This window comes from Populus alba, chromosome 5 (assembly GCF_005239225.2).
Source record: "Populus alba chromosome 5, ASM523922v2, whole genome shotgun sequence".
NCBI lineage: Eukaryota > Viridiplantae > Streptophyta > Magnoliopsida > Malpighiales > Salicaceae > Populus > Populus alba.
Window position 1 is genome coordinate 19876956 of NC_133288.1, and position 24953 is coordinate 19901908.

General features: G+C 33.5%; 4 protein-coding genes across 7 annotated transcripts; all 4 read right to left on the reverse strand.

Annotated features, from left to right (window-relative positions):
• Positions 1–1185: 1185 nt before the first annotated feature.
• LOC118061689 (uncharacterized) lies at positions 1186–3309 on the reverse strand. Its single transcript, XM_035075218.2, has 2 exons — positions 2354–3309; positions 1186–1729 (listed from the first exon to the last, which is right to left on the reverse strand). Exons 1-2 carry the CDS (start codon positions 3200–3202, stop codon positions 1316–1318), a joined length of 1263 nt encoding a protein of 420 aa, XP_034931109.1. The 5' UTR covers positions 3203–3309; the 3' UTR covers positions 1186–1315.
• Positions 3310–6047: 2738 nt separating this feature from the next.
• Positions 6048–8649, reverse strand: LOC118061690 (uncharacterized). The gene is made up of 3 exons (XM_035075219.2): positions 8059–8649; positions 7519–7660; positions 6048–6749 (listed from the first exon to the last, which is right to left on the reverse strand). The coding sequence occupies exons 1-3, from the start codon at positions 8355–8357 to the stop codon at positions 6666–6668; spliced, it is 525 nt and encodes a 174-aa protein (XP_034931110.1). The 5' UTR covers positions 8358–8649; the 3' UTR covers positions 6048–6665.
• Positions 8650–11280: 2631 nt separating this feature from the next.
• On the reverse strand, positions 11281–13569 carry LOC118061687 (uncharacterized). 2 transcript variants are annotated; one of them, XR_004689611.2, is made up of 2 exons: positions 11693–13545; positions 11281–11578 (listed from the first exon to the last, which is right to left on the reverse strand). XR_004689611.2 is itself a non-coding variant. In XM_035075216.2 (2 exons), the coding sequence occupies exons 1-2, from the start codon at positions 12981–12983 to the stop codon at positions 11889–11891; spliced, it is 864 nt and encodes a 287-aa protein (XP_034931107.1). In that variant the 5' UTR covers positions 12984–13569; the 3' UTR covers positions 11281–11888. The 2 variants fall into 2 exon arrangements, 1 of the variants encoding a protein (XP_034931107.1); XM_035075216.2 differs by having other exon boundaries at positions 11281–11896; positions 12128–13569.
• A 6018-nt stretch (positions 13570–19587) lies between these two features.
• On the reverse strand, positions 19588–24497 carry LOC118061686 (uncharacterized). 3 transcript variants are annotated; one of them, XM_073409439.1, is made up of 2 exons: positions 22796–24497; positions 19588–19709 (listed from the first exon to the last, which is right to left on the reverse strand). In XM_073409439.1, the coding sequence occupies exon 1, from the start codon at positions 24342–24344 to the stop codon at positions 22800–22802; it is 1545 nt and encodes a 514-aa protein (XP_073265540.1). In that variant the 5' UTR covers positions 24345–24497; the 3' UTR covers positions 19588–19709; positions 22796–22799. The 3 variants fall into 3 exon arrangements, with proteins under 3 accessions (XP_073265540.1, XP_034931106.1, XP_034931105.1); XM_035075215.2 differs by lacking the exon at positions 19588–19709 and adding an exon at positions 20246–20548; XM_035075214.2 differs by lacking the exon at positions 19588–19709 and adding an exon at positions 20625–20916.
• Positions 24498–24953: the final 456 nt, after the last annotated feature.

The following is a 24953-nucleotide window of genomic DNA, read 5'->3' on the forward strand; positions in this document are numbered from 1 at the left end:
TCTCTTTCTCTATATTAATATTTATATATATATATAAACCCGCCACAGCCCACAGCCCACAGCCCACGATTTGTCACCTTCACATGGCCGGCCACGGAAGTAAAATATTCTGGGCAATTTTTTTTAATGAATAAATTAAGGGCATTGTATGTTTGCCCATGTGATAATAAGTAGAGTGCTATTCTGACAATTTTTTGGCTAAGGTGAGATGTTTGTAATTACGTTGATTTTAATAAATTTGATTTTTTAAAATTTATTTTTATTTTGATTTTTTTATCATTTTAATATACTATATCAAAAATATTTTTTAAAAATAAATATTTTCAAAAAAAAATATATTGAAAAAAATGAATCTGGCACCTCTAGATACTATTGTACAATTTTTATTATTATTATTATTATATATTTTGCTAATATAAAGCAAATGGGTGCTGCCAGAAACAAGCCAGGAGAAATCATCATTCACTCTCTGAAAAAAAAACATCTAGTAGAATTTGATACTAGTCCTACAGTGACTTCAACCGATAATTCACGTAGGTATTTTAAACTTTTCATTCCGATCATTTTCTTTTTTTTTCCTTTCTTTGTTTTCTCTATTCTCTTCGTAATTTGTGAAGGAAAAAAAAGTCAAAAAACACACTTCCGGATACCATTAAAAAAATATATAAACAATAAACAAAATAAACCACACAAACCATTCAAAGATATCAAAACTCACCCAAAAATATCATAACTCACTTGTTTTTAGCATACTTTTGTTAATAATCATATCATTAAATTTATTTGATACCGATATCAATAATATCATCATCATAATCACCAATATTAATAATATCATCATCCAAATTTCAGTGTATATCCAAAATCTTTTGTTCCCCCCCCCCTCCCTATCCCCCATCTCTCCTTATTAAATCCTGTCTTTCCAATTTTGCAATTGCAATTTAAATCATCGTATCATAAATATAAACTGTATTATTTCTTTATATATTTTTTGCATTGTATTATTTTATCAATTTTTATTTTACAACGCTTAAAAAAAGAAGTCACTTACACCGAACACTTGTTAGAGAAAAATATCGAGGACTTCCAGATAGACGCTAACAGAAGCTGCTTGTCAATATGCGGGCTCTATGAGGGATTCTTCAATCCCCACTTGTCAATTTCTTATTTTTCAATTTTGTAAAGTGAGCAATTCAGCCTCAGTAAAGATCAACAAAAAACATACAAGGTCCAAATATCACCGTATTCCAAAGCATTAAACATCATATTCCGTTAAAAACATTGGATAAAAAGATAACTACCATAAAGATGATACCTAATTCTCATCCGGGGCAGGCATCAGCCGAAGTCTCCCTTCTGAAGGTTGATTGCCATCAAAAACCCTCTCTTCTGCCAATAACGACTGTAAATCACTGCCATTTGCCAGGCTGTTGAACTCCACAGCTTTAGACGGCATGGTTGGGTACCGTCGTTGGCAAAAGGTCATTAATCTCTTGACTGACTGCAAGTATTTGCGAGTTGTTTCATCATTCATAATGTGGGCCACACTGTTGGTGTAAATCTTCTCACGAGCTGAACGTTCGTGGATACCAACCATAGTAACACCAATTGGCCAGGGTGCATTTCCAATCGCCAGTCTAATATAATGATCCATTGCAGCTAAGTAGTCTCGCCTCATGCAGCACTCAACCATCAGAAGCAATCCTTGGCGAATGTCACTTGGAAGAATCTACAAATAAGAATGCAGCACGAGTTGAATGAATGGCACTTATCTGTAATTCTAAGTACAGGTTTTGGTGTTGAAAATGAAATGGGACAACTCTTTCTATAAAATGCACCCTTTTATCTCCATGTGCAAGAGCGAGACAGTGCAGCACAGTTATCAGCAGAGAAAACAGAAAGGACCCAGAGCAGACCAAAAAATTTTGAGAACTTAAATTTTCCATTGCACGGAGCAATATTACTCTTATTCACCGCATTATGCTACCATCTCTTATCTTAACGGTAACATTATCACAGGTCTAGAAGCCATCTGCATTGGCTGGGATCATAACATGTGAAATAGATTTACTAGATCCCCGTTAAGTTTGCTTTATATCAAAGGAAAACAGTCATCTAAGTCTCTAATGATCTAGATTGATTACGGATGGACGAGACTCACATATTAGCATAGTTACAGCTTATACTCGCAGGTAAAAAAGATTTGCACTGATGTACAACGTATTGGCATCATGCACACAGAAAGCACTAAAGCTACATAACCAGAAACACCATGCTAACATCTAAATTCACAGAGAACAGTTGCACTGTGACATCAAAATTCAAAGAAAAAACAAAAAATAAAAGCACTCACCTTCTTCCTACTAAAATCGAACAACGGATTCAAATACCTAGCACACTGCTTGAAAGTTGCCACCATTGACTTCCCTTTCGCCGTCCTTTTCTCTGCTTCAGCCATCTCATCCAATTCTTGATTCCACTCGTTCAACAACCTCTTAAAAAACACCAAGATCTTATCCTCTTCACACAATTCCTCAAAATTGGCCTTCATTCGCTTTGAATCCAGATCATTATCACCCCCACCAGCCCCACACTCACCACCAAGCTCTCCATCCCCTTCCCCTCCCTCCCCGTCCTCTCCCCCTCCATCCTCTCTGTCCTTCCTCTTCCTCCCACTCACAATCCCACTCTTCTGCCTCTTCCGCAACTCTACAATATCGCGCAAAAAATCATTGGTCTGCCCCTCGGTCATATCACTATCAACCTCAAAAAGTCCAGCTTTTAGAACATACTTTAACCGGTCAAGACGAGCATCGTCATCTTCACCAAATAGAGTAATTGGTTGTTTGAGGAATCTGAAGCGGCGAATTACTTCTTGTTTGGGGAGGACGAGGTTGTCGATGTTTTGTTCTACGGTTAGGGGTTTAGATGTGGTGGCGGTAGAAGAAGAATTTTTGGTTGTGGTGGTGGTGGCGGTGGAGGCTGCGACGCTGGAGTTTGGTGTAGCGGTGGTGGAGGAGGAGGTGATAGAGGAGGAGGAGGATTGGCGTTGGGATTTGGCTTCGAGTTCGCGTTTTTCTTGTTCGCGGAGTTTTTGGATTTCCTTTTGTTGGATTTCGGATCGCTTGAAGAATTTCTTTCCGCCGGTATCTTGGGCTAGGGTTTGGCGTTTCTTGAGGAGCTCTTGCTTCAGGAGATCCATCTTAGGGTTTGAGTCCGCTGGGTTGATGGCGGATGATGAAGTCGAAACGCGTGTAGTGGATGGTGGGTGTTTCGGTACTTTTCTTTTCTTCAAATGGGTAGGCTGTGGCCTGTGGGTGCCTATATGACATCAAAAGATTCAAAACGGATGTTGATCCTTTTTCACTGTTTGGTGGTGCGCAGCTTCTTCTCTCTTTTTTTCTTCTAATTACCATGTAAAGATTATTTTGTTAATTAAATAATTTTATTTTTTATTAGATCTTATATATAATTTTAATTTTATAGAAATTATAATAACATAATTTTTTTAATGAAAATCTGTTTTTTATTTGTTTTACATGCAACAATTAATCCCACAACATAATTTTTAAAAAACTGCAATTATTTCTTTAACATGATTTTTTAAAAAAAATACACAGAAAAGGTTACAACAATACTTGTGTTAAGATTGCTTGTTTCTAAAAAATTGTTGAATGAAAATGATTTGGAGCAAAATAAAAAAGTAATATATATATATATATAATGAATTTATTAAATAATATGAGATGATTCAAATCTAATTGAAATGGTAAAGAAAAATCAAATTGTCCGGATAAAGTAAAGGGAAAATTAGATTCAGGTATGTGGGATTTAGATTGAAAATCCACTTGAAAATGTGAAATTCATCAAATTATTTGAAATCGATTCTGAGTCATTAGCCAGACATATTATACTCGTAATTTTAAAACTTCATTAGTTAGAAGAAAAAAAAAAAAATTGAGCAATGCAATAGACTTAAAAAATAATCATTAACGCAATATGTTTCTTTAAATAATAAATTTTAAGCAAAAATATATATTAAATGTTTTTGTCCTATTATACACACACACACTGTTGTTTTTACTATTATTGTTGTTTTTGTTCATCCACTCATGTTATACTATGAATTATAAAAGTGTAATTTTTAATTTTTTTCAATTTAATCTTCAAACTAATTTTTTTTGCATTAATTGAGCCATTTTGAGATCAAATTAGAGCTTAATTATATGTTTTTTTTTTTTTTTGTAAAGGAGGGTTGAATTGAAATAAAGAATTGAAGTGAAAACAAAAAAGTAAAACAAGTGTGGATTAAACGTTTATATCAAAAATGCATTTGAGTCCCTTTTTTTTTAGCTACCAGGTAATTGGTCCACTTGAATTTTACAAAATTTAAGTTTAATATCAAACTTCATTTTACTTTTTTCAATTCTTTTTTAATTAGAAAGAGAAAGTTGTTGTCAGATTGTGATTTAAAAAGAAAAGTGTCTGTGAGGAATCTAGCTACCAAAGTATTTATTTTTTAATGTCAAATGATTTCATATAATAAAAAAATTAAAATTAAGTATTTTTTAAAAACATTTAAAAAAAACAAATATGAGCTCGTGAAATGTTTTTTTTTCTCGAAGCAACAAAGCTCTAAAAAATATAAGGAGTGCACTATAAAACATTGCCACAACCCAGCAAGTTGGTTTGAAAATCCTCTCACTCTGAACAAGGCATTTACAGTGTGAGAAAGCTCTCTCGGCCCTTTCATTTTCGTATGGTCCTTATCATTACTACGTATTTTACATGTATCCGCAATAAAAATAAATATCAAGGAAAATACAAAGAATTAGAATGTGCCTTGAAAATTTTCATAAAGTTGATTCACATTTTAAAGGTGAGTTATTGTTTTATATTTTAAACTGTTTGTTAATAAGTACCTATTTATATTCTAAAAACATCATATAATATGACTTTTATATGATATTATTTTTTCAAATTAAACAAGCACTTTAGGCTGATTTTTTTTTCTATTCAATCAATGATATATTAAAACTGAGTTTATTATTTTCTTCACTTTAAATAAATACGCCAGGTTGACATTCATTTTTTATATTGTATTGATTTAATAAAATAAAAGGTTAATGTTTACATATATAATAGAATAATTTTCTTAAATGTTCTTATACTACATTACCAATTGAGCTAATTTTATACTTTATATGTTTAAGTTTTTAATCTATATTCTTGGTAAGATTTTCAGGACAAACCACTATAGATTAATATCTATAAACTCAATGTATATTTAAAAATAAATTTAACTTAATTAGAAAAATAAAAACAAATGAAAGAATTACCTTTAAATAAAGATAAATCGAATCACCAAACCTAGGTTTTCTTTAACATTCGACTGTCTTTCATTTTTTTTTTTTTTTTTTTGTTTTGTTGTTTTGGTCATCTCGACGGTGGTTCTGCACTATTCATAATAATTTCTCCTCGACTACATAGAGTTAGCTGGGACTTTGATTTCTAGCTGCAAATTGTGGATTTAGTTTTGAGTTGAAAAGTCTTTTTTAAAATAGTTTTTTATATAAAAATATATATATTTTAATTTTTAATTTTTTAATATCAACACATTAAAACCATAAAAAAATACTAAACAAATATCAATTTAATATTTTTTCAAGCTAAAAACACCTAAAACACAGAAGCTCTCTCAAACACACTATTAGTCATTACTAGTTACATTTTGAATCCAAGAAGTAATTATTTCTGTTTCCAAATTATGTTACAGTTTGTTTGGAAAAAAATTATAATAGGAGAGGAGGGGAAGTTAAAAGAGGGAAGAGATGGCAAGAATGGTAATAAATATTAAATATCTTTAATACCCTTTTAATTGAAGATGAGACGACAATTAAGATTGAAAATATTTATTTATTAAAAGAACATTATTTTAAAAAAAAATAAGGATAAAATAGCAAGTTAATGTCAAAAAATCTAAAAAAATTCCATTTGTAGGTGAAACTTTGAAGGGGAATAACGGTTTTAAAATAAGATTAAAACAATGTCACTTCCCATTCTTCTTCTCATTTATTAAGAATTTTCTTTCCATACAAGAATACGAGCTCATCAACCTCCCTCCCCTCCCCTCCACTTACTTCTTTCCCAAACGAACTGTTACACTAGGCATCGAACACGCAAGAGAGAAAATAAAAGTAGAAATTCAGGGTGGCCTCATCTTATGCTCGCATGCAAGTTTGAGATCTCTAAACTAGTGCCTTCGTTTCTAGCAACACTCTGCGAAGGTTCACATTACAGCATATATATTCATGATCGACATATATATTAGGCTTCAATGTCACTGCTGATCAGGGCTCAAACATGACACATCTCTGGTATTTATTTTGCTATTTAGACCACGGTTAAAGGATTCTCTCGGATGGAGCTAGGCCAGAGTAAGAACATGATCTGCTGGACTCCAGAGGCATGCAGCAAAAAAGTTACGAAGACTGGTACTCGAGCATTGAGACAAATGGATACAAAAATATATCTAAATAACGCAAAACTAATGGCCATGTTCAGATTCGAGCGCATCAATTCTAATTACGAACATGTATATCAGGGGAGAGGGATGACGAATGGACATTTTGGATGTGTGTGTGTCTATATATATATCGTTTAAATCATTGGCTCTTCGTCATGCCAAATGTATCTTCAACACCATTTGTCACCCTCTTTCTTCGTTCAGCGATCATGTCTGCATAAACCTGTCAAAAATTACAGAAATTAAGATGCTGTACATTTCTCTCAGCAGAATAAAGAGTTACTATAGCACATCATACAAATATTCTGCATAACTTTCATAAGAAAAATGTGCGACATAAATCTTATTCAGCTATAAATTCCTTAAGAGAACCAGACAGACTGTCTATATTCTGCTTTATGTCCCGAAACTGCAAAAAAAAAAAACAAACATGTATTCACTTTATTGGCCTATCTGAGAATTTCAAGTCTATATTTCTGCCATTGTATTTCTGAGTCTATATTTCTGCCATTGTATTTCTGAGTCTATATTTCTGCCATTGTATTTCTGAGAGAGGAGTAAAATGGTAAGACGATAACAGATGCAGATGCAAAGAAAGAGAGGCTCAATGACCACAAGTTGTAAACAACTCAAGAATATGAAATAACTACAAGTTATGCATCACAATTCACATCATGCCAAAGTCTTCGAGAACTTCAGTCTCTCCCAATGTGTTTCTTGACTAACTCTACCATGAATGACAATCCACATCATGATATCTCAAGCCCCTTTAAGGATATCCTTCCCAAATGGCATTTTCTTAATGTCTATTCAACCTCGCATATCTCCTGCTCGGCGTGTAATTTTATTCCACTTTCAAAAATACACAACCACGCATATTCCACTGAAAATTCACAGATAAACCAAAAACTCAAGAACCTTTAAGCATATCCTTTCGTTGATACAGTACGTGCATCAAGCGAACATCGATTAAGATATAGAGTCATTCATACCTTAGGATAAGAATACAGAAAAATGTACCACCAGGTGCATATTAATAAGAGTACGATTGTTGTAACAACAGCCGAGTGAAAGATTAACCAGCTACCAGCAATGACCAATACTCCAGTCAGTGTTATTGTCCACGGCTGACACCTAGTGACAAATCCATGAAAAAAGGCGATCAATTCATAAGTAACACAAGCACACACATGCTGAAGTAAAAGCATTACGAAAACAAAGAAAGATTGCTGGGAATTGGAAAAGGTATACAAAGAACGGAAGCATGTTTGTCATTAGAAAGATTGTCATCACTCCCGTGAATGAATGACCGGTGTATCGTTAAAACGACTCGTCATTTACCGCTAGAAATATCTGCCATCCCTGGGGATGACTTGTCGGTTATCACTAGACGAGAAAAGCAGGCCATCTCTTGAAGTTCCATATCAAGTAGTAAAGCATGGCAATCATTGAGCAGCGGAGGCAATGATAGAAACATTTAGGAAGAAAAGTAGAAAGTAACACTAACATGAATTGAAGACGAAGAGAATTACCATGATGGCTTGGTGTCCCAAACAGAGTCATACTCGAGGGAAAGATAGTTGAGATAGCCATCCATGTCATCAACAGCTCCATTTTCATCTAGAAACTGAGACTCGTTTGGGATGTCACTTGAATTCCCTCCAAAAACTACAGTTTTGCCTCTGAATCTGTTGGACCTGGAAGTGATTAAGGAGATATGAGGGTATGAAATTGGGTTTGAGAGATGGGTTCTTGAGCAGGCGTACTGATTGGATCTCAGTCTCAGACTTGGTGGACAACAGAGGGAGAGAGGGAAGAGGAGAGTTCCCATTTTTATGGGTCTGTGAAGTCTGAACAGTAAAAAAGTTAGGATATTTTAAGAACTGGTTTATATCATTTCCTGAAAATGAAAGGTGGATGTGGAAAGGAGAGTGTTATCATCTTCAAGAATCAAGAGAACTAATTGCATGACAAAAAAAAAAAAAAAAAAGGTATTAAAAAAAGACAATTTTCATAATGTTTAATTTTTATTTCGAGACATGTGAACTCCTTGAACTGGATTAATAAAATATGTTGCAAGAATTCCGGTATTTTCTTTTATTAGCATTATTTGAATAAAATATTAGTCAAATAATATAGCATAATTTTTTTCCTCAGCACATACTAATATTTGTTAAATGTAATGATTAGAGAATATAATATTTAAAATTATCATGACATTTCAAATAAATTATTATAAAAACTTATACAAATTACAACAAGAAAAGAAAATATTCTTTTTTTAAAAAAAAAAGATTTCATTGAAGTTATGATTACACACCATAAATATTATAAAAATAAATTTAATAAGACAAATTTAATAAAGCTAAAAAATATCATCAATGTTCATCGGAGTGAATAATTCATTTCGCTCAAAAGCAAGTGAATAATTATTAATTTCTTTCTTTCTTCGTTTTTTGTTTTTTTTTTTCTTACCTCTGTCATGATTTATTTAACAATTTCTTTGAAATATTATGTTTTTCATTAACCACATGTACCAATTTGTGCTATCTTGCAAAAAAAAAAAAGAATAATAATTAAACTATGTTATTTTATTATTTTTTTAAATAATGTTATTAAAAAAAAAACTAAGAATTCAGAAAAGAGCGAAGCTACGTTAAGAAAAAATAGAAATTAAAAATGAACATGACTAGATCAGTGTGTGAGAAAATGAAAAGGTTAAATTAAGAGGCTCACTCGTCCCTTTTTTTTTATTCATAACAAGAGTTTTGATAGTTATTTTTGAAAATCTTTCTTGGACTCTGGAGAGAAAAACAAATTCAATTAAACATGGAAATCCTGAATAAAAATAAAATTAAATCAGGTGAATCGAATTCAATTGCCCCTAGCTTATGCCTAGGTGTACAAGCAGGAAAGGTTTAGAGCTTATTTGGAAAATATAAGTTATGATTATTTTATAAAATATTTTTTATTTAAAAATATATTAAAATAATATTTTTTTTATTTTTTAAATATTATTTTTTATATTAATGTATGAAAATGATCTAAAAATATTAATTTAAAATAAAAAAATAATTTTTTAAAAAAACTATCTTAATCAAGTTGCCAAGCAAATACTTTGACAATTGTATAATGTCTCAAATCTTGAAAGTTGAAACAATTCAACCAGCTCGCTCCCATTTCGTTTGGGACAGACAGCCCACTTAGTATTTTTCCTGCTAATTTATATATAAGCTCGCTATTTTGGGCGTTCCTCGTTTTACCAATTACCAAGTCATGACTCTGCTGTTGCTTCAGATCATGTAGAATATTATTACAGCGCTTTTATTTTTTGTTTTAAAAATATTTTATAAAAAAATAATTTTTTTAATGTTTATTTATTATTTTGGTGTGATGAAATCAAAAATTTTTTTTAAAAAAAATATATTATTTTAATACATTTTCAAGCAAAACATACTTTAAAAAACAATCATTACCACACTTTTAAATACCTCATAAATTTTTAAGACTTATTGTTTCATATACTGTCCACTCTGTGATTTACTTTAATTATAAATTTAAAAACATTTAGTTAATTAATACATGTACTGTTTTAAATAAACTCTATTTAAATTCTTTTTTAAAATATTTATTAAAAAAACTATAATTTATGACTTTATTTTAACATAGCTTTTCAAACTCGATATCTTGTTTGTTTTTTCGTTTTAAAAACGCTTTTAAAAAATTTAAATTATTTTTTTTTTTTACTTCATATTAATATTTTTAGATGTTTTTAAATTATTTTGATATGCTGATATTAAAAATAATTTTAAAAAAATATTATTTTAATATATTTTCAAGTTAAAAATATTTTTAAAAACAATCACAATAATTCTAAATGAAAATAGTACCAGTGAATTATTTTGAATTTGAAAAGGAGCGCTTTTTCAAAATTAAAAAATTAAAAAAATAGCACATGAAAAAAGTTTTGGAGAAAATAACCTATCTTCGTTGATTGTATTTTTGGGAAGAGCACGATCCACTGGATTGCACTCTTCTTAGCGGTGAAACTTTTAAAAAAAATTGTTCTTAAAAAACCAAACAATGTTGAAAATTGAAGATGGATTGTTGTCTACAACTCGAAACTTGGACTCCGTGGTATTGTTTATACAAAAAGTAGGAGAAAAGAGTTTTGCAGAAAAGAAATTAAACAGAGGAAACTCACTTGGAGATTTCAATGGGGGAGAAGGAAGATAAAAATAACAAGTTAATAATCAATAAAGTAATGTCATAACGCTGGTTCATCGATACTGATGCATTTTTTAATTAAAGGTGAGTATAAAAAGTAATTAAAATTCAAAATTATTTTGGAAAATAAATAAAATAGCAAAAACATCCTTTTGAGGGTCTTTCAAACCTCAACCTGTTACAACTAAACCTTAAAATCACTTGATAAAGTTTAAATTTAATCCAACAATTATATCTAAAATCATAATAGTTTTTTTATCAAGCTACACATTTGACACATATGGTACCGCAAACTCCAAAAGCTGCCTAAAAAATTAGTTTTATCATGTGAATAATCTTAAGAAAATTGGGTTTCCCTACCGATTGTGTCGTTTTCCTCTCTTTTTTCCGAGCTTTTACTGCTTTTTCAAAACTTCTTTTTGGAAAAGTATTATTTTGAGAAAACACCCAAATCTAGGAGGCTCATATTGAAAAAGAAAAGAAAAAAGAAACGAGGCAACTGTGTAGCAGCAGCAGCAGCAGCATCATTGTTGAACAGTGATCATTCACACAGAAGGGCAACTGTGTAGACACACTACTAGTTCATTGCTCCATATACAGTAACTTAGAACATAGTTTTTTAGATTCTCAATCTCGCCCTTTTCTTTTACATCAAATTCACCTATCCTGCATCTTTCAACCACATTTTGATCTCAAATTTGTGATCTACAAGATAAAAGGGTGAGGTTCAGAGTCTTAAAAGCCTATAACATACTGACTCACTGTATATGGAGTGCCTGCCATCTCCTTGTCAGAACCATATGAAATTGGTTTGACACAGCTAGTCTGGAACCAGAATAAAAAGAAAATGAGAAGCAAGTAGGGCTGCACACATTCGAACAGAGCAAGGAATTATTGCCTCATAAATCGCCTCATACCCCACGTAAAAGATGTACATACCTGCTGCAATCTAGGAATTAGAACAGGTTAACTTGCATCTCATCTCTTTACAACAAAAGTTATGGGTCTCGCAAATAATAAAAGCTGTCGTGAGAGTACACAGAGGACAATCTTACTGCAGTGCTCCACAAAGATATGATGTTGGTAGCACCCATGGATAGTTTATAACAGAAAATCTAAAACATCACTGCTTGGGCTAAATCCCTAGAAGCAAATGATTAAGAGAAACTGGTTAGTGTGATCATAAAATACTAGTTAGCTGAAGCGGGGAGAGGGAAAAAAGGAAACAAACGGGCGAACTTCCAAGTGCAAACAATTGTATCTATATCACAACATTCATGAAAAAACATTGCAGGACCTATCTATCACGGCTCGGACAGTGGAAAAAAAATTAATCATTCTTCCAAGCATACAATGTAAGGGAGAAACCAAGACCTTGTAATTGGCAGTCTCTGAATTTCTGCAAGCACGACCAGGTCAGTACAGAGGGATCAAGAATGGATTGGCTTTTCCATAATTTCTCTGCAGGCAAGCAAGTTTGGAACATGAAAACTGCATTACCCATAGAATTTCCAAATAGCCAATTATGAACATCCCAAAACACTTCAACAGGGAGGCCATCCACCAGAATAGTATAATTGCCGCGGAACTTCCATTTCAGTCTCTTAACCTGCATTACCATCTTACTGTCAATGCGGATCACAAGACAGGGATCCTTAAGATCAATTGTATCACATTCAATAGTAACATCATGCATCTGACCCTTGTCACAGAACTGAGCTTTTGCACCATAAAACTTCTTCCCAAAAATATGCTCTCTTCTAGCAATAAAAATGGCATTAGTGTGCGCTGGAGCGCTTTCAATTTTCTTGCACGCTTCCTTCGCCATGTCCCCAAGAAGTAACACCATTTCTTGATTAAAAGTGATGGCCAAATAGAAACCCTCCGAAGGTTCTGGCCCAGAACCAAATTTAGCATTGGACAGGTCCCAGTATATAATAACCTTATCAGAAGCTACCTCTAAATTCTTGTACCCTTTTCTTTTAGAGAACAACCATGGCTTTATATCAACCTTACAAAGACACTGACTTGTTGAATCATCAATTGCAACACCAACACCCTGACCCATGAGATTCTTGGTCCAAGTAACAGTAATTAAACAAGAACGGCCATGTAATTTACATTGATAGACACAAGTGACCAAATTTTGAGCAGCTTTTGTTGTGCTTGAAGAAGATGAATCAGCTACTTGAACGCCACTTTCACCAAAACAAGAAGGAAAGTCCCTCATTTTACCAATAAAAGCACGCTAATATCTAACAATTTTGGAACTTCTTTGCTAGTAGGCGAAAAGAATGAAGACAGTACAAAAACAATAGTACCTTTGTAAACTCAAGACCCCGTCTTCCAAAATGCTCCAAAGTTAGCTTCTTTACACTTCAATTTGATCTGGGCGCGCGCTGCTTTCTGCTGCCAGAAGCTATATATGTTGCAAAGCTACAGGGAGAGAGAAAGGACTTAGATTTGCTTAGATTTGTCAATGTCGGTGACTCTTTACTTAGTTTCACCAAATGAATTTACATAAAAAAAAAAAAAAAAAACTCGCTTAGCATATTTAGGGATGGATAGAGATCAGAGAAGGAAGAGAAAGCATGAGTAACATGGGGAGACCATGAAGAAAAGGCAGCTGGATGTTTGCTGGAAAATGACTGGTTATTATACTACACGTTACATAGAAGAAAAGCAAAAGGATTCTTTTTTCAAAAAAATATATCGTATCTATAAAAACAAACCGGATTAAAAGTTTATTTGTTTTTACGTTTAAAAGTATTTTTAAAAAATAAAAAATATTATTTTAAAATATAAAAAAAACATTTTAAAAATTAAAGGGATATTAATCTTCTTCTCTCCACTTACTCTCTCTCTCTCTCTCTCTCTAGCGCATTTACATTCTCTACTCATTTTCCTCTCGTACATGATTAAAAGAATTCATAATGGGGCCTCCCCTTTAACTGACATACCACATGGATTAGAGCTCGATAAATCAAAGCTTAATGCTTAAGAACGCCAACTTTTGCCACCCTTTCTTGGCCTTTAGGTTTTGTTGAGCTGCATATGCATTATTATCTTCTTCTTTTTAATTATCAAGTAAGACAAATGTAACTATAGTGGAAGCAAAAGGATTGGAAAAACTGTAAAGTTTCTTTAACCTTTAATACCATCATTTTCCTGCAGTTTCTTTGTCTGTTCACTGATGAAGAAAAAGTTATGGCAACTGTGATCAAATATATTCAGAGGGAGGTGGAAAGGACATTTTCATTTTCATTTGTTGCTTATGTGCTCGTGGCAAGGAGCCTATGGTGAATCACGTGCCTCTGTACGTGCTTGGTTGGCAGAGCTCATGGGATGGACCAGAAGTTGGGACCCTCTTGCTGAAACCAGGCTCTCGTGATTGTGATGGAGGATAAAACCTGAGAAGCAAAAACTTTTGAGCCCTTGATTAGTTGCTTCTTTTGACCACCTGTTATCCATCAACGTGCTTCCATGATCAAATTTCTCTGTTCTAATTCTCCCAAGTGGATTATTATTATTATTATTATTTATTACATTAGGTGATGACCAGCCACCTGAGATGCAACTAATTCCTCGAACTGGGCCCGCTGTTTGGAGCGGATCAATGACTTCGTTTCAATAATTATCACTCAAATCAACGTTAACTTATCTCTGAAGCATTGTTTATATAAATAGTGAAGACCAATAATTTTGAGGAAATCATGGCTGATGAGAGGGGAAAGGAAAAAAAATGATTATTCTCGGACAGTGAATTTGGATCATCGCATTGTCACGTCTGCTTGGGATAAAGTGGAGACAAGAGACTTAAACTCGGATACCATAAGGTACAGAGCCCCGAGGAACTAGTTCTCTCGGATTCTAGCATGGTAAGAAAAATAAATAACATATTATGAAAAATATTTAAAGAAATAGGAAAGCTTAGAGAATTATAAATGATATTTGCAGCCCGCAAGTACATAAAATTTAATTTTTTAAAAAAAAAGAGTGACAAAAAAGAAAAAGAAAAGATTATGAAAATACATCAAAACTCCAATAACAACATTATAAATATTATTAAAAAGATCTTGACGAAAAGAATATAATGATATTAAGAAAAGTCATTATCAGTGATTAAAGTGGGTCACATGCGCCCAAAAGCAAGTGAGCCTCGATACTTTTGTATGACTCGTGTAACCTCCTTTGTTTAATGTTTGTAACCTTCTTTAATGTTCGTTGAATTAGTCTTATTAGGATCTTTCCAATAGTATTAATATTGTTATCATTAGAGTTTAAAAGTGTCTCTAGTATTATTAATTTTTTCTTTCATTTTTTCCCTCTTGCGTCTCCTTGTAATTTGTGAAATGATAGGAGATAGAAAAGAGTAAAAATAAAATAAAATTATCTTGAAGGCACATTAAAGTTCCAATGATGACGACACAAGTACCGTTATAAATATCTCAACAAGATAAATTTAACAACATTAAAAAAAATTACAAACAATGAACGGGATGGGCCATACGAGTCATCTATAAGTGTGAGGTATCATTTGCTCTTGGATCGCTTGTGTGATCCACTTCACAATTTGTGACCTTCTGTAATATTGTTAGATTCATCTTGTCGAGATTTTTCTAACAATATCGATTATGTCATTTTTTTCTTTTTCTTTTTTCTCTCCTCTCTCCTTTCTCTTTATTGAATTTTGTATCCAATAATTTTACAATACGTGACAATAGCATATGACATTTAACGATAGATGATATTACATATGACTCTTTAAATTATATTAGTTTTCTAAATATTTTATATGCTGTGTTATTTTATTTTATTAACTGTGTTAGAATTTGAAAGAACTCCGAGTAACTTGTGCTGTCCATGGACATGGCTGCAATTCGGGCAGGCAAGAAATAGCAAAAACAATTTCCCATGTCAATATTGGACACACTAACACTGTTTCCCCAAACAAGCCCTTAGTGTTGTGTCAAGTGCCTCGGATCTGGAAAAAAAACAACCATTAGTGCTGTCTCCAGTTCCTCGGATCCAGGAAGGAAAAAAAAAAAGCATTACAAATATTTAATTGGTTTTCCTACTACCCTATAAATAAATGAGGCACATAAATAATCATTTTAAGAGTAAATTCTTATTTTTGAAAATTGTCCCCCCTGCCAATTATAATTAGCTATGACAAAAAAATCAATAACTGGAGTTGAAAAGGATAAATCAAAATAAAAGGAGAAACTGGAGTTCCATTAATGTTGTTGCTGCTCCCGTCAAATGGTTCCCTCTGCATGCTACTACGCTTGCACCAGCACAAATACTAGGGAATCGGTCCTTCATCCCCAGTTACCCAGGTCTGATTTGTGACAGCATCTAGGCCTCTGGGGCAATCCTCTGAGTCGGATCTTAACTAAACAATTTTCAATTCAAAATAGGATATACGAGGGATAAAAAATAAAAGGAAGCATGCTTACCCATTAAGAGCCTGTTTGGGGTTGAGTTTCAACCTGTTTTTTGATAAATTTTGAATTTTTTTTTTGTTAAAATTAAGTGTGGTTTGTACTTTTTGGATCGTTTTGATGTGCTGATATCAAAAATAATTTTTTAAAAATAAAAAAAATATTATTGGCATGTTTTTTTACACGAAAAGCTATTTGAAAAGCAACAGCTACCACACTCTCAAACACCTTCTAAAAGATATTGCATAGTCTACACCCTAGTTGAAATGCCATGTGGTGTATAAAATTTTCTTTTAAGAATTATTGTATTTTTATTAATATTAATATTATATAAGAGTTACCGTATAAATTTTTTTTAAACGCTTACCAATATTATTTTTCATTAACATATATGTCAAAGATATTTTTTAATTTTGAATACTATTAAGACATTATTGCATTTTAACATCTTATCCTCATAAAAATATTTATGATTTACGAGCTATAAATATATAATGAATCTTTTAAATAAAATGTTTGAAATTTTTATCATCGATTGCATATTTATTATAAGAGTATTTGTATGCAATATTATTTTTATTTTCTCTTAAAAAATCATTGATTTAGAAACCGTCTGGGAATGTGGTTGAAATCGTGTTCTCAAAAAATTCAATTTTTTTTTTGCTAAAATTTAACATGGTTTATATGTTTTGGATTGTTTTGATGTGCTAATGTCAAAAATAATTTTTAAAAAATAAAAAAATATTATTAACATGCATTTCAGCACGAAAAGTTATTTAAAAAGTAACTGCAACTACACTACCAAACATACTCTTAATCATTAAAAAATCTCTAAATATATATAAAAAAATATTTTATAGATATCAAACACCTAACTTCAGTTACCTTAACTAAAAATAATGAGTTAAATTATTAAAACAAAAACAATTATTAATTATTTAAGACATAAATCTAACTCCCAACCTACTTGGAATTTACACAACATCATTAGCAAAGACCCCCCCTCTCATTATTAGCGTGCATGATGTGCAAGGAAAATGGGTATGATGGCAGTAGAGTTATTATGGCTCTGGCATGGTTGTCTTCCCAACTTTCATGCTCGCACACATCATTGCTCGTGAGTTTGAGTTCAATGCAATAAAGAAGGAAGTTACCTTCCTGCCTCGTTAATTTGGTCCCGTTGGTCTGGACCTGTACCATAAAAAAAAAAAAAAAAAAAAAAACTTCCGCAATGAATAAATAGCTCCTGTCTGTTTTCATTGATTGCAGTTTATGGCACAACTTGGTCTTCGAACACAAACTCCGACCATGTTTTTTAAGACCAAGACCTTCTCCTCCATGTGCTGATAAACATGCCATGTGGTACGGTTTTAATACCCTTTTGAACCCAACTATCGTGAAAGTTACTTGCCATACATTACATTAATGGCATCCCCAGGTTTAGATTCCGGGAATTATGATAGCTGGCTCGAAGGTCGCTTTCCGGCAAGATGATTAATCGTCGAGGATCTAATTTAAATGAACTAGGGTTTAGTTAATGCGTTGACGCAGCTAGAGATATTTTTTTTAACAAGGTGGGTCGATGTTCGATTTCTTTTAAAACGTTTTTAAGTAAACAATGAACTTTCCGATGGAGGTAGTTAATTTTCTTAAACCGCCAATTTTATTCATTCCTGATTTATAAAATATAAAAGCAGAAGTCACGCTATAGAATTTTTAGATTTATTAACCGAATTTTTTTGTTAATATTTAAACTTGTAATCCATCGGTACTAGTTTTTCTAACATATTTTTTGTGCTTTTAAAATAAGAGAATTGTTTGGAAATGGAACAAACTAGGGTTGCAGACGATGTGTTAAAAAAAAAATAGACAAACGACTGTCATCCGCCCAACCAATTAAAAAATTTAAATGACATAAGTGCGTGTGCTTGCCCTTGAATTTGGGCCTGGGAATCTGTCTATTTATTAAGTTCGGATTTTTAGGCTCTTTTTTAAAAGAGCTCCCTTTTAATTTTTTTTTAGAAAAACTTCATTTGAATAAAATTAAAGAATTTTTTTTTAAAAAAATTATCAACCAATATTTTGGTTTTAGACCATGCTAAATAAAAATAACAAAGAAATTATCACTTAACTTAAAAAAAAACATAATTTTTTTAGTTTGCTTTCTATAAAATTATCCTGTTTTATAATTCAAGTAATGAATTTGATAGATTAACATGGTATAGCTTGGGCTAATTTATTTGCTGCTTTTTAAAAATTGATTTTTTTTTTTTTAACAATCTCATACTCCAACAATGGCCTAGTTAAGAATTGTCATTTTATTTTTTTCTATGGGGTAATTTTATTCTCATGACAAGTTTGACCTATTAGTTTAGGTTTTGTCGAGTCCTCTATCTTTTAAAAATAAATATCTATTGGTTGAATATTTTGGTCATTTTATAAAATTGAATATATTTTATTTCATTTTCATTCTTTATTTTTGGTTGATTGGAATTAGAATTTATAATTTATTTTAATTTGTGTTCATTAGAGTTATCATGTTCTTATAACTCAAGTCGCAAGTTTTACAGTTTAATCAAGGTTAACCCGAGTTAATTCAATAAATGATCATCTTAATATCTTAAAAGTATATCATCCAATTCGCATCAAATTTTAAGTTTTTTTAGCCTTTATAATTTTTCAACTATTAATTTTTTTTTATCCTACCCGCAGCATAACAAGTGTTTAATTTTATTTAAGATTATTCACAACAGATTAATTAAATATATGCAACAACCTTTTGATTTGCAATTAATTTTTGTAATATATATAATTTTTTTTTGTAATTGCTCCTTCATTTTTCCCCGCTAAGATTTTTTTGGTTCCAGCCCAACTAGCATTCTTTTCAAATCATGTTGCGGCTCCACAAAACCATGATCATATGTTACCGAATGATGCCTCGGGTCCAAAGAGAGATCAAAAGGCTGAGCACAGTATTAGTCGTCAGGGAGAGGAGCAAATTAAAATGGTTAGAATCCTCATACATATCCGAGTTCAACCTCCGTTGTCCTTTCCAGTAGAAATACCAGAAAATAGTTTCTCCTATATGCTTCGGATCTTCTTCTTCTTCTTCTTCTTTTACTTAAGTAAATCGGACGCCAGGCCACCATGAAGTGGTGGTAGCAATCATAATAGTCTGATCCAATATGCCAAAACAAGGGCGTTACTTTTAAGAAGCATTACTTTCTACGAGTATGTGTGAAGGCTTTAACTTATTTGATAAAACCAAGTCAGGTTATTTTTTTTAAAATTTATTTTAAATATCAATCTATTAAAATTATCTAAAAAATATTTAAAAAAACACGACTTTTCAGAAGAAAAAAAAGACCCCCGAAATGAACATAATTCTTCCTACTTCAACCCTTCAGCTAATTAGAATACATGTCCTTGTATACGGCTCTATCAATACGGTCACCACTCACCCTACCACTTCTATGCACAGCAGACATCAACCTCTCCCCTGCTTTTGGCTCCTGCAGCATTTCAGCTGTGTCAGTTACGAGGGATGGATTGGGTAAAGAGGAAAGGATAGAGAGGAGGAAGGACCCATCTAATTATCTGGCCAACAATAAAGGAAAAACTCCCAATCAATCCATCCAATTTTAAACATTGATAATTACAAATAGAGAAATAAAAGAAAAATAAAGGGATGCCAGTCAATCCTTGAGAGGATTGAGGAGAAGGGATCAGTGCCGCTATTGAAACTATTTCTTATTAAAATTTAAATATTTTTTTATGTATTAATATTAAAAAAAAAAAACATTTTTAAATTAAAAAAAATAAAATTAAAAAACATCATCCATCAATAATTTAGATAAATTGACTCTCATCCTTCCTCTCCCTTTATTGACTAACTACTAAAAGAATAGTAAGATCATCCATCCTCCCCTATCCATCCCTCCACTTTACCCATTCCATCCTTCCTAACAAACAGATAATCTTAGCGCCGCCATTGAGTTCATATATATATATAGCTTCCCAACCACAGCACAGCTAAAAACTGTCATCAAAATCCCAGATGGAAGCCATGCTGTATGAGATGCTTCGACAAATGACCGTTAGCACCACCTAGCAACCGTCCAGGAACAAGTGCTTGACGAGTCTAAACTCACCAGCATTACCAACCTATTCCAATCACCCAACCAAAGCTTTAACCTTCGAAGCATGCAGCGCTTGGAGAGTAGGTTTGTCTAATTTCCAAACAGTGTCTGTCTATGTAAAAAAAAACACAGGGCACCATTGGTAGAGTAGATAGGTATAGTGAAATCGGCCTGACAACGGGAAATTTAGCCCTGGGTTCTTCAAGACAAAGCTGGGTGTGGCAATTGAATAGAAGAAAACAGCATAAAAATAACAGAAATAATGGACAACTTAAAAAGGATTAAAAGGAGTGCAAAATTACAGTTCATATATAATTGTAAAAAGTCTAGTTAAACAAAAAGACAATTTTCCTTAAGTTAATACAGTTGCATAAATATGAGCATCCCTCGCCAGCTCCCTAGAATTATTGACACATCACATTATGTCTGCACATGTATGTCCTACAATGGAGATCTTCATTAATATTCTCTAAACCAGTCCTCTCACAACTTTTGCATGTGAACGATATGCACAGAATTAAAAGTGAGAGGTCATATTCCCAGTTTTTGCTTGCTTGGATTTCTCTTGCCAGTCAGATACCTAAAATACACACAAAGCATTTAAGAACGCAGAAGTTCTAGCAAGAAAGACTTTGCATTCACGAGTAGATAGTCTAATTAAGATTCTCATAAGCATAGATAAGACAATTCAAGAATAAAAAGGAAGTGTGAACAAAATAGTGGAACAAAAGCACATACTCGGTGGAGCATATTAAAGATTCAAGATTATTGACCATGAAACAGAAGTGTCAAAGAAATTTGTTCGCAGGCTCATGATGGATCCATGTCAGGATACTTCATGCGTTATAGCCAATAAACCCATCACAAAGTTTCTAAGACTTCACAGGAAAACAATCAGTGGCAGGTCCCTTTTACTCGGTGGAGTGGGAAGATAACATGAATTAAAATCTCAGGCTAAATTATAGTAATCTTGCCGAGCACATCATGAAATATAACTGAGGAGAAAGCAGATTAAAAAGAAAAACATGACAGACCTACCCAGTGATGAGATGGAGAAAACATAAACTGAGTGCAAAAAAGTACACAATGTTTTACAACTTCAGCATGGAAAACTTTCCACCATCAAAGAACAATCATCCATGGACATATACCTAACAAACTGAAAACACCATGTAGAATGAAATCCATAATCCTAAGCTAAACAGACAAATGTTTCCCATGGTCCTGATTCCCAGTGATGCAAGTATCCAAGCAAAACAATCTCTAATTTCTGTTTATAGAGCACATTTAAGGAGAAATGCAATGCAAGTGCAGATTTATCAGAGAAGCAATTTCTTTCTTATATCTCCTTTTTAAAATTTTGATGGGTAGGTTTGAAACATGCTCAACTCAGAAATTAAGGGGTAAAAAAAGGAAATTCCAACCCCAAAAATCCTTTAATTGAACACCACAACCATGCAGCTATTCTCTGGTGAAACATACTCAACTCAGAAATTAAGGGGTAAAAAAAGGCAATTCCAACCCCAAAAATCCTTTAATTGAACACCACGACCATAGAGCTATTCTCTGAATAATTATCCTTTTCAAAGAAAAGATATTGCTTTAAAATTTTCTCAGGTATCTTTCACTTATGTCCCCTAGCCTATAACTAAGGCACTGAACTGAAATCACAGCTTTTCCTTTTCTGTTATCATTAAAAAGGAAATATACCTTTCTAAAATCTAACCCCGAGTCCTAACTATAACCAGTGTAAATGACATTAAAACAGTAATTGAAGCTGATAAATGCAAACAGCCCAGAAAGTAAGGATAAAATTATGATAACAAGAAACCAGTAGAAATTTTTTCACTTTTTAAAACAAATACAATATGAAGAAAGGGATGTGTCAACGTAAAGATTTCTAAGAAACAAATTACAACACAGGGAACTCCACTCTAGACTGCAACCTAATAATCAAACTTCGCTTTAATTCACATAAAATTAATTTACAGTATTTAGATTTAGATCAGTAAGCAAAATTCAGTATCCTCTACCCATTCTCATTTTCAAATCATTTACACCCCGAACCATTTCTTAACTGTCAATCAAGGTAATTGCAAAAACATCATTTCAGTTTCCTTGTCACCTACTCTCACAAGTACCGATTTTAAATATCACAGTCCATATTTACACTTTAGTCGAGGCTAAGCATGTACTTTTATTTATGTCAAATAGCACAGACACTCTGATCTATTACACTTTCATCTGGTTTTGAGGAAACTGATTAACCAAGCAGATTTGTGGTTAGGTTTATCATCTAAGATACTAACAAGGAGATAACCCATCATTATTGCACATGATAAGCATTCGAACACACTGTAATATCAATAAGGAAAACATATCATCCCACTAATTATCAATCAAGATAAAAGCCCTAGAAAATATGATAAGGTAAGTTATAAGGAGAAATAATAACACACCTCCCTAAGCATCAGCACCATCGGATGCTTTTGCAGCAAATGGATCATGGCTAGGGCCAACATCCTGCCCAATATGACGCTGCACCAGCCGTTGCAAATCAGCCATGACCTTGTGTTCACGCTTCGCCTTCTCTTCATAGTTAAACATGGCCAGCGCCCGCTTATCCTCGGCACTGTAAACTTGGTTTTCTTTCCTGATACGAATGGCATTCATCCTCTGATGCCTACTACCACTCATCACATACCCAAGAGTCTCAAATTTCTGAATCTCCTCTGCAGAAAGACCCACTTCACCTCTACGTGGAATACGTTTCCCTTGCTGCACATACTGAGCAATAGCATCACCTTCACCAGGCCTCAAAGCTCCACCATAACTAATATGCCCTTCAGCTCTAGGCAAGGGCATTGGCCCAACCTCAGGTTCATCATCCAGAGCGGGTTTCTTTTGTGCCTCGATCATTTCTTTAAACATCAATGCCTCAACATCAGTTTCAGCCTTGTCAGCATCATCATCATCATTTACTTTGTTTTTCTCAGAACCAGAACCCTCATTGGAATCCAGATTCTCACTCTCTGTTTCAATGCTTCTCTTCTTCTTGCTCCCCTTAGATTGCGAACCCGAAGAGCGACTCCTCTTCTTAGACTTCACACGATCATCATCAGACTCCTCACTCCCACTATAATCAGAATCACTATACTTACTCTTCTTCCTTGTACTCTTTCTTCTTCTACCAATGCTCTTACTACTGTTTCTCCGCCTACTAATACTTTTCCGGGACTTCTTTCTCCGTTTCCGATCTTCTTCAGAGTCGGGTTCACTCTCACTTTGGCTCTCGCTAACATCTGATTCACTGTCACTGCTCCTTCTCCTCCTACGTTTAGAACTCAATCCCCTCCTTTTCTCCCTCGAATCATCTGACTCGGACTCGGACTCTGGCTCGCTACTCCCAGAATTCTCTGACTCCATTCTCCCCTTTCCATTATTTCCTTTCTTCTTCTCTTTTCCGCTAGAATCATCACTCTTTTCTTCATCCTCTCCATGCTTCTCCTCAATCTTATCCGCTTTCTCCTCAAATTCCTCTTCATTATCCCCTCTCGGAGGACTTGGCGAAACATTCCAAATACAATACCTCATAGACTTCCTCAGCTTCTGCCTCTTCAGCCTCCTCCTCTCCTCAAAACTCAATCCTTTCAATTCTTCATCGGATTCCTCATCCGATTCCCTTCCATTCCTATCAAGAAAAGACCGGCCCTTGCCGAATTTTTTTGGGAGAGGATGATCTAGGGTTTGTCTTTGCCTGGGGCTCGGGCTTCTTCTTGTTGTTCTTCTTCTAGGGCTTCTAGAGTAGTCGGGTGAGCTCGAACGACGGCGTCTGCCGCGATCGATTTCGCGATGGCGATCGTCGTAGCTTTGATAAGAGGGACTGCCACGGTCACGGCGGCGGCGATGGTCAGGGGAGGCGTCAGATTCTGGCGTATAACGGCTGCTCTGGCGGTCAGGAATGTATCGTCTATCGGGAATTTCAACGGTTGACAATGGCCTGCCCATTTTAGGGATAGGAGAGAGTGTTCACGAGGAAGATTGATTTATAAGGATATTTCTGTAATGGGAGGGAGGAGGACCGCCTGTATTAAAGTCGGTTTCTTCGGTGCAGCTTGTTAAGTTCGCCGCTAAAAACGTGGGACTTGGGGGTGCATTGTATGAGCAAATTCTATAAATCATTAGTAGATTGATTGATTGAATTTGAGTTCCTTACAGGCCGGGCTGTTCATTATTTCTAGGCCTCAAGAGCTTGTGTTGAGCTCTTGCACTCTCGTCTTCTTGCCTGCCCTTGAAGGGTTGTAGTTGGGTTTTTTGTTGCCCCTTAACGATATGGGCCTTGAGAAATTGGTTCACAGTACATGTTACGAGAGTTAAGAGCCTTTCTTCCTTGTTCTTTGCTCATATACTGAGGAGCCTTCTTGCTGTTTTGATTGCAATATCAATATCCAAGCAAAGACTAATAATGCTGTTGTAAGCGGAAACATAAGAATTTTTTACATTTATTTAAAAAGTATATTCATGATATTCAAGGTTTATATTAATCAAGTAAAACTTATAGTTTAATGATATTTTTGCATAAATAAGAATAATATAGTTTCAATCCTCGCTTCATCA

Bases quoted from the DNA above. Each gene is read 5' to 3' on its own strand.
- LOC118061686 (XM_073409439.1), bottom strand. From the start codon at position 24,344: ATGGGCAGGCCATTGTCAACCGTTGAAATTCCCGATAGACGATACATT.
- LOC118061689 (XM_035075218.2), bottom strand. From the start codon at position 3,202: ATGGATCTCCTGAAGCAAGAGCTCCTCAAGAAACGCCAAACCCTAGCC. The intron at 1,730-2,353 runs GTGAGTGCTTTT...TCTTATTTGTAG, and splicing joins TCGATTTTAGTAGGAAGAAG to ATTCTTCCAAGTGACATTCG.
- LOC118061690 (XM_035075219.2), bottom strand. From the start codon at position 8,357: ATGGGAACTCTCCTCTTCCCTCTCTCCCTCTGTTGTCCACCAAGTCTG. The intron at 7,661-8,058 runs GTAATTCTCTTC...ATTTGTCACTAG, and splicing joins TGGGACACCAAGCCATCATG to GTGTCAGCCGTGGACAATAA. The intron at 6,750-7,518 runs GTATGAATGACT...AATTTTTGACAG, and splicing joins TTCTGTATTCTTATCCTAAG to GTTTATGCAGACATGATCGC.
- LOC118061687 (XM_035075216.2), bottom strand. From the start codon at position 12,983: ATGAGGGACTTTCCTTCTTGTTTTGGTGAAAGTGGCGTTCAAGTAGCT.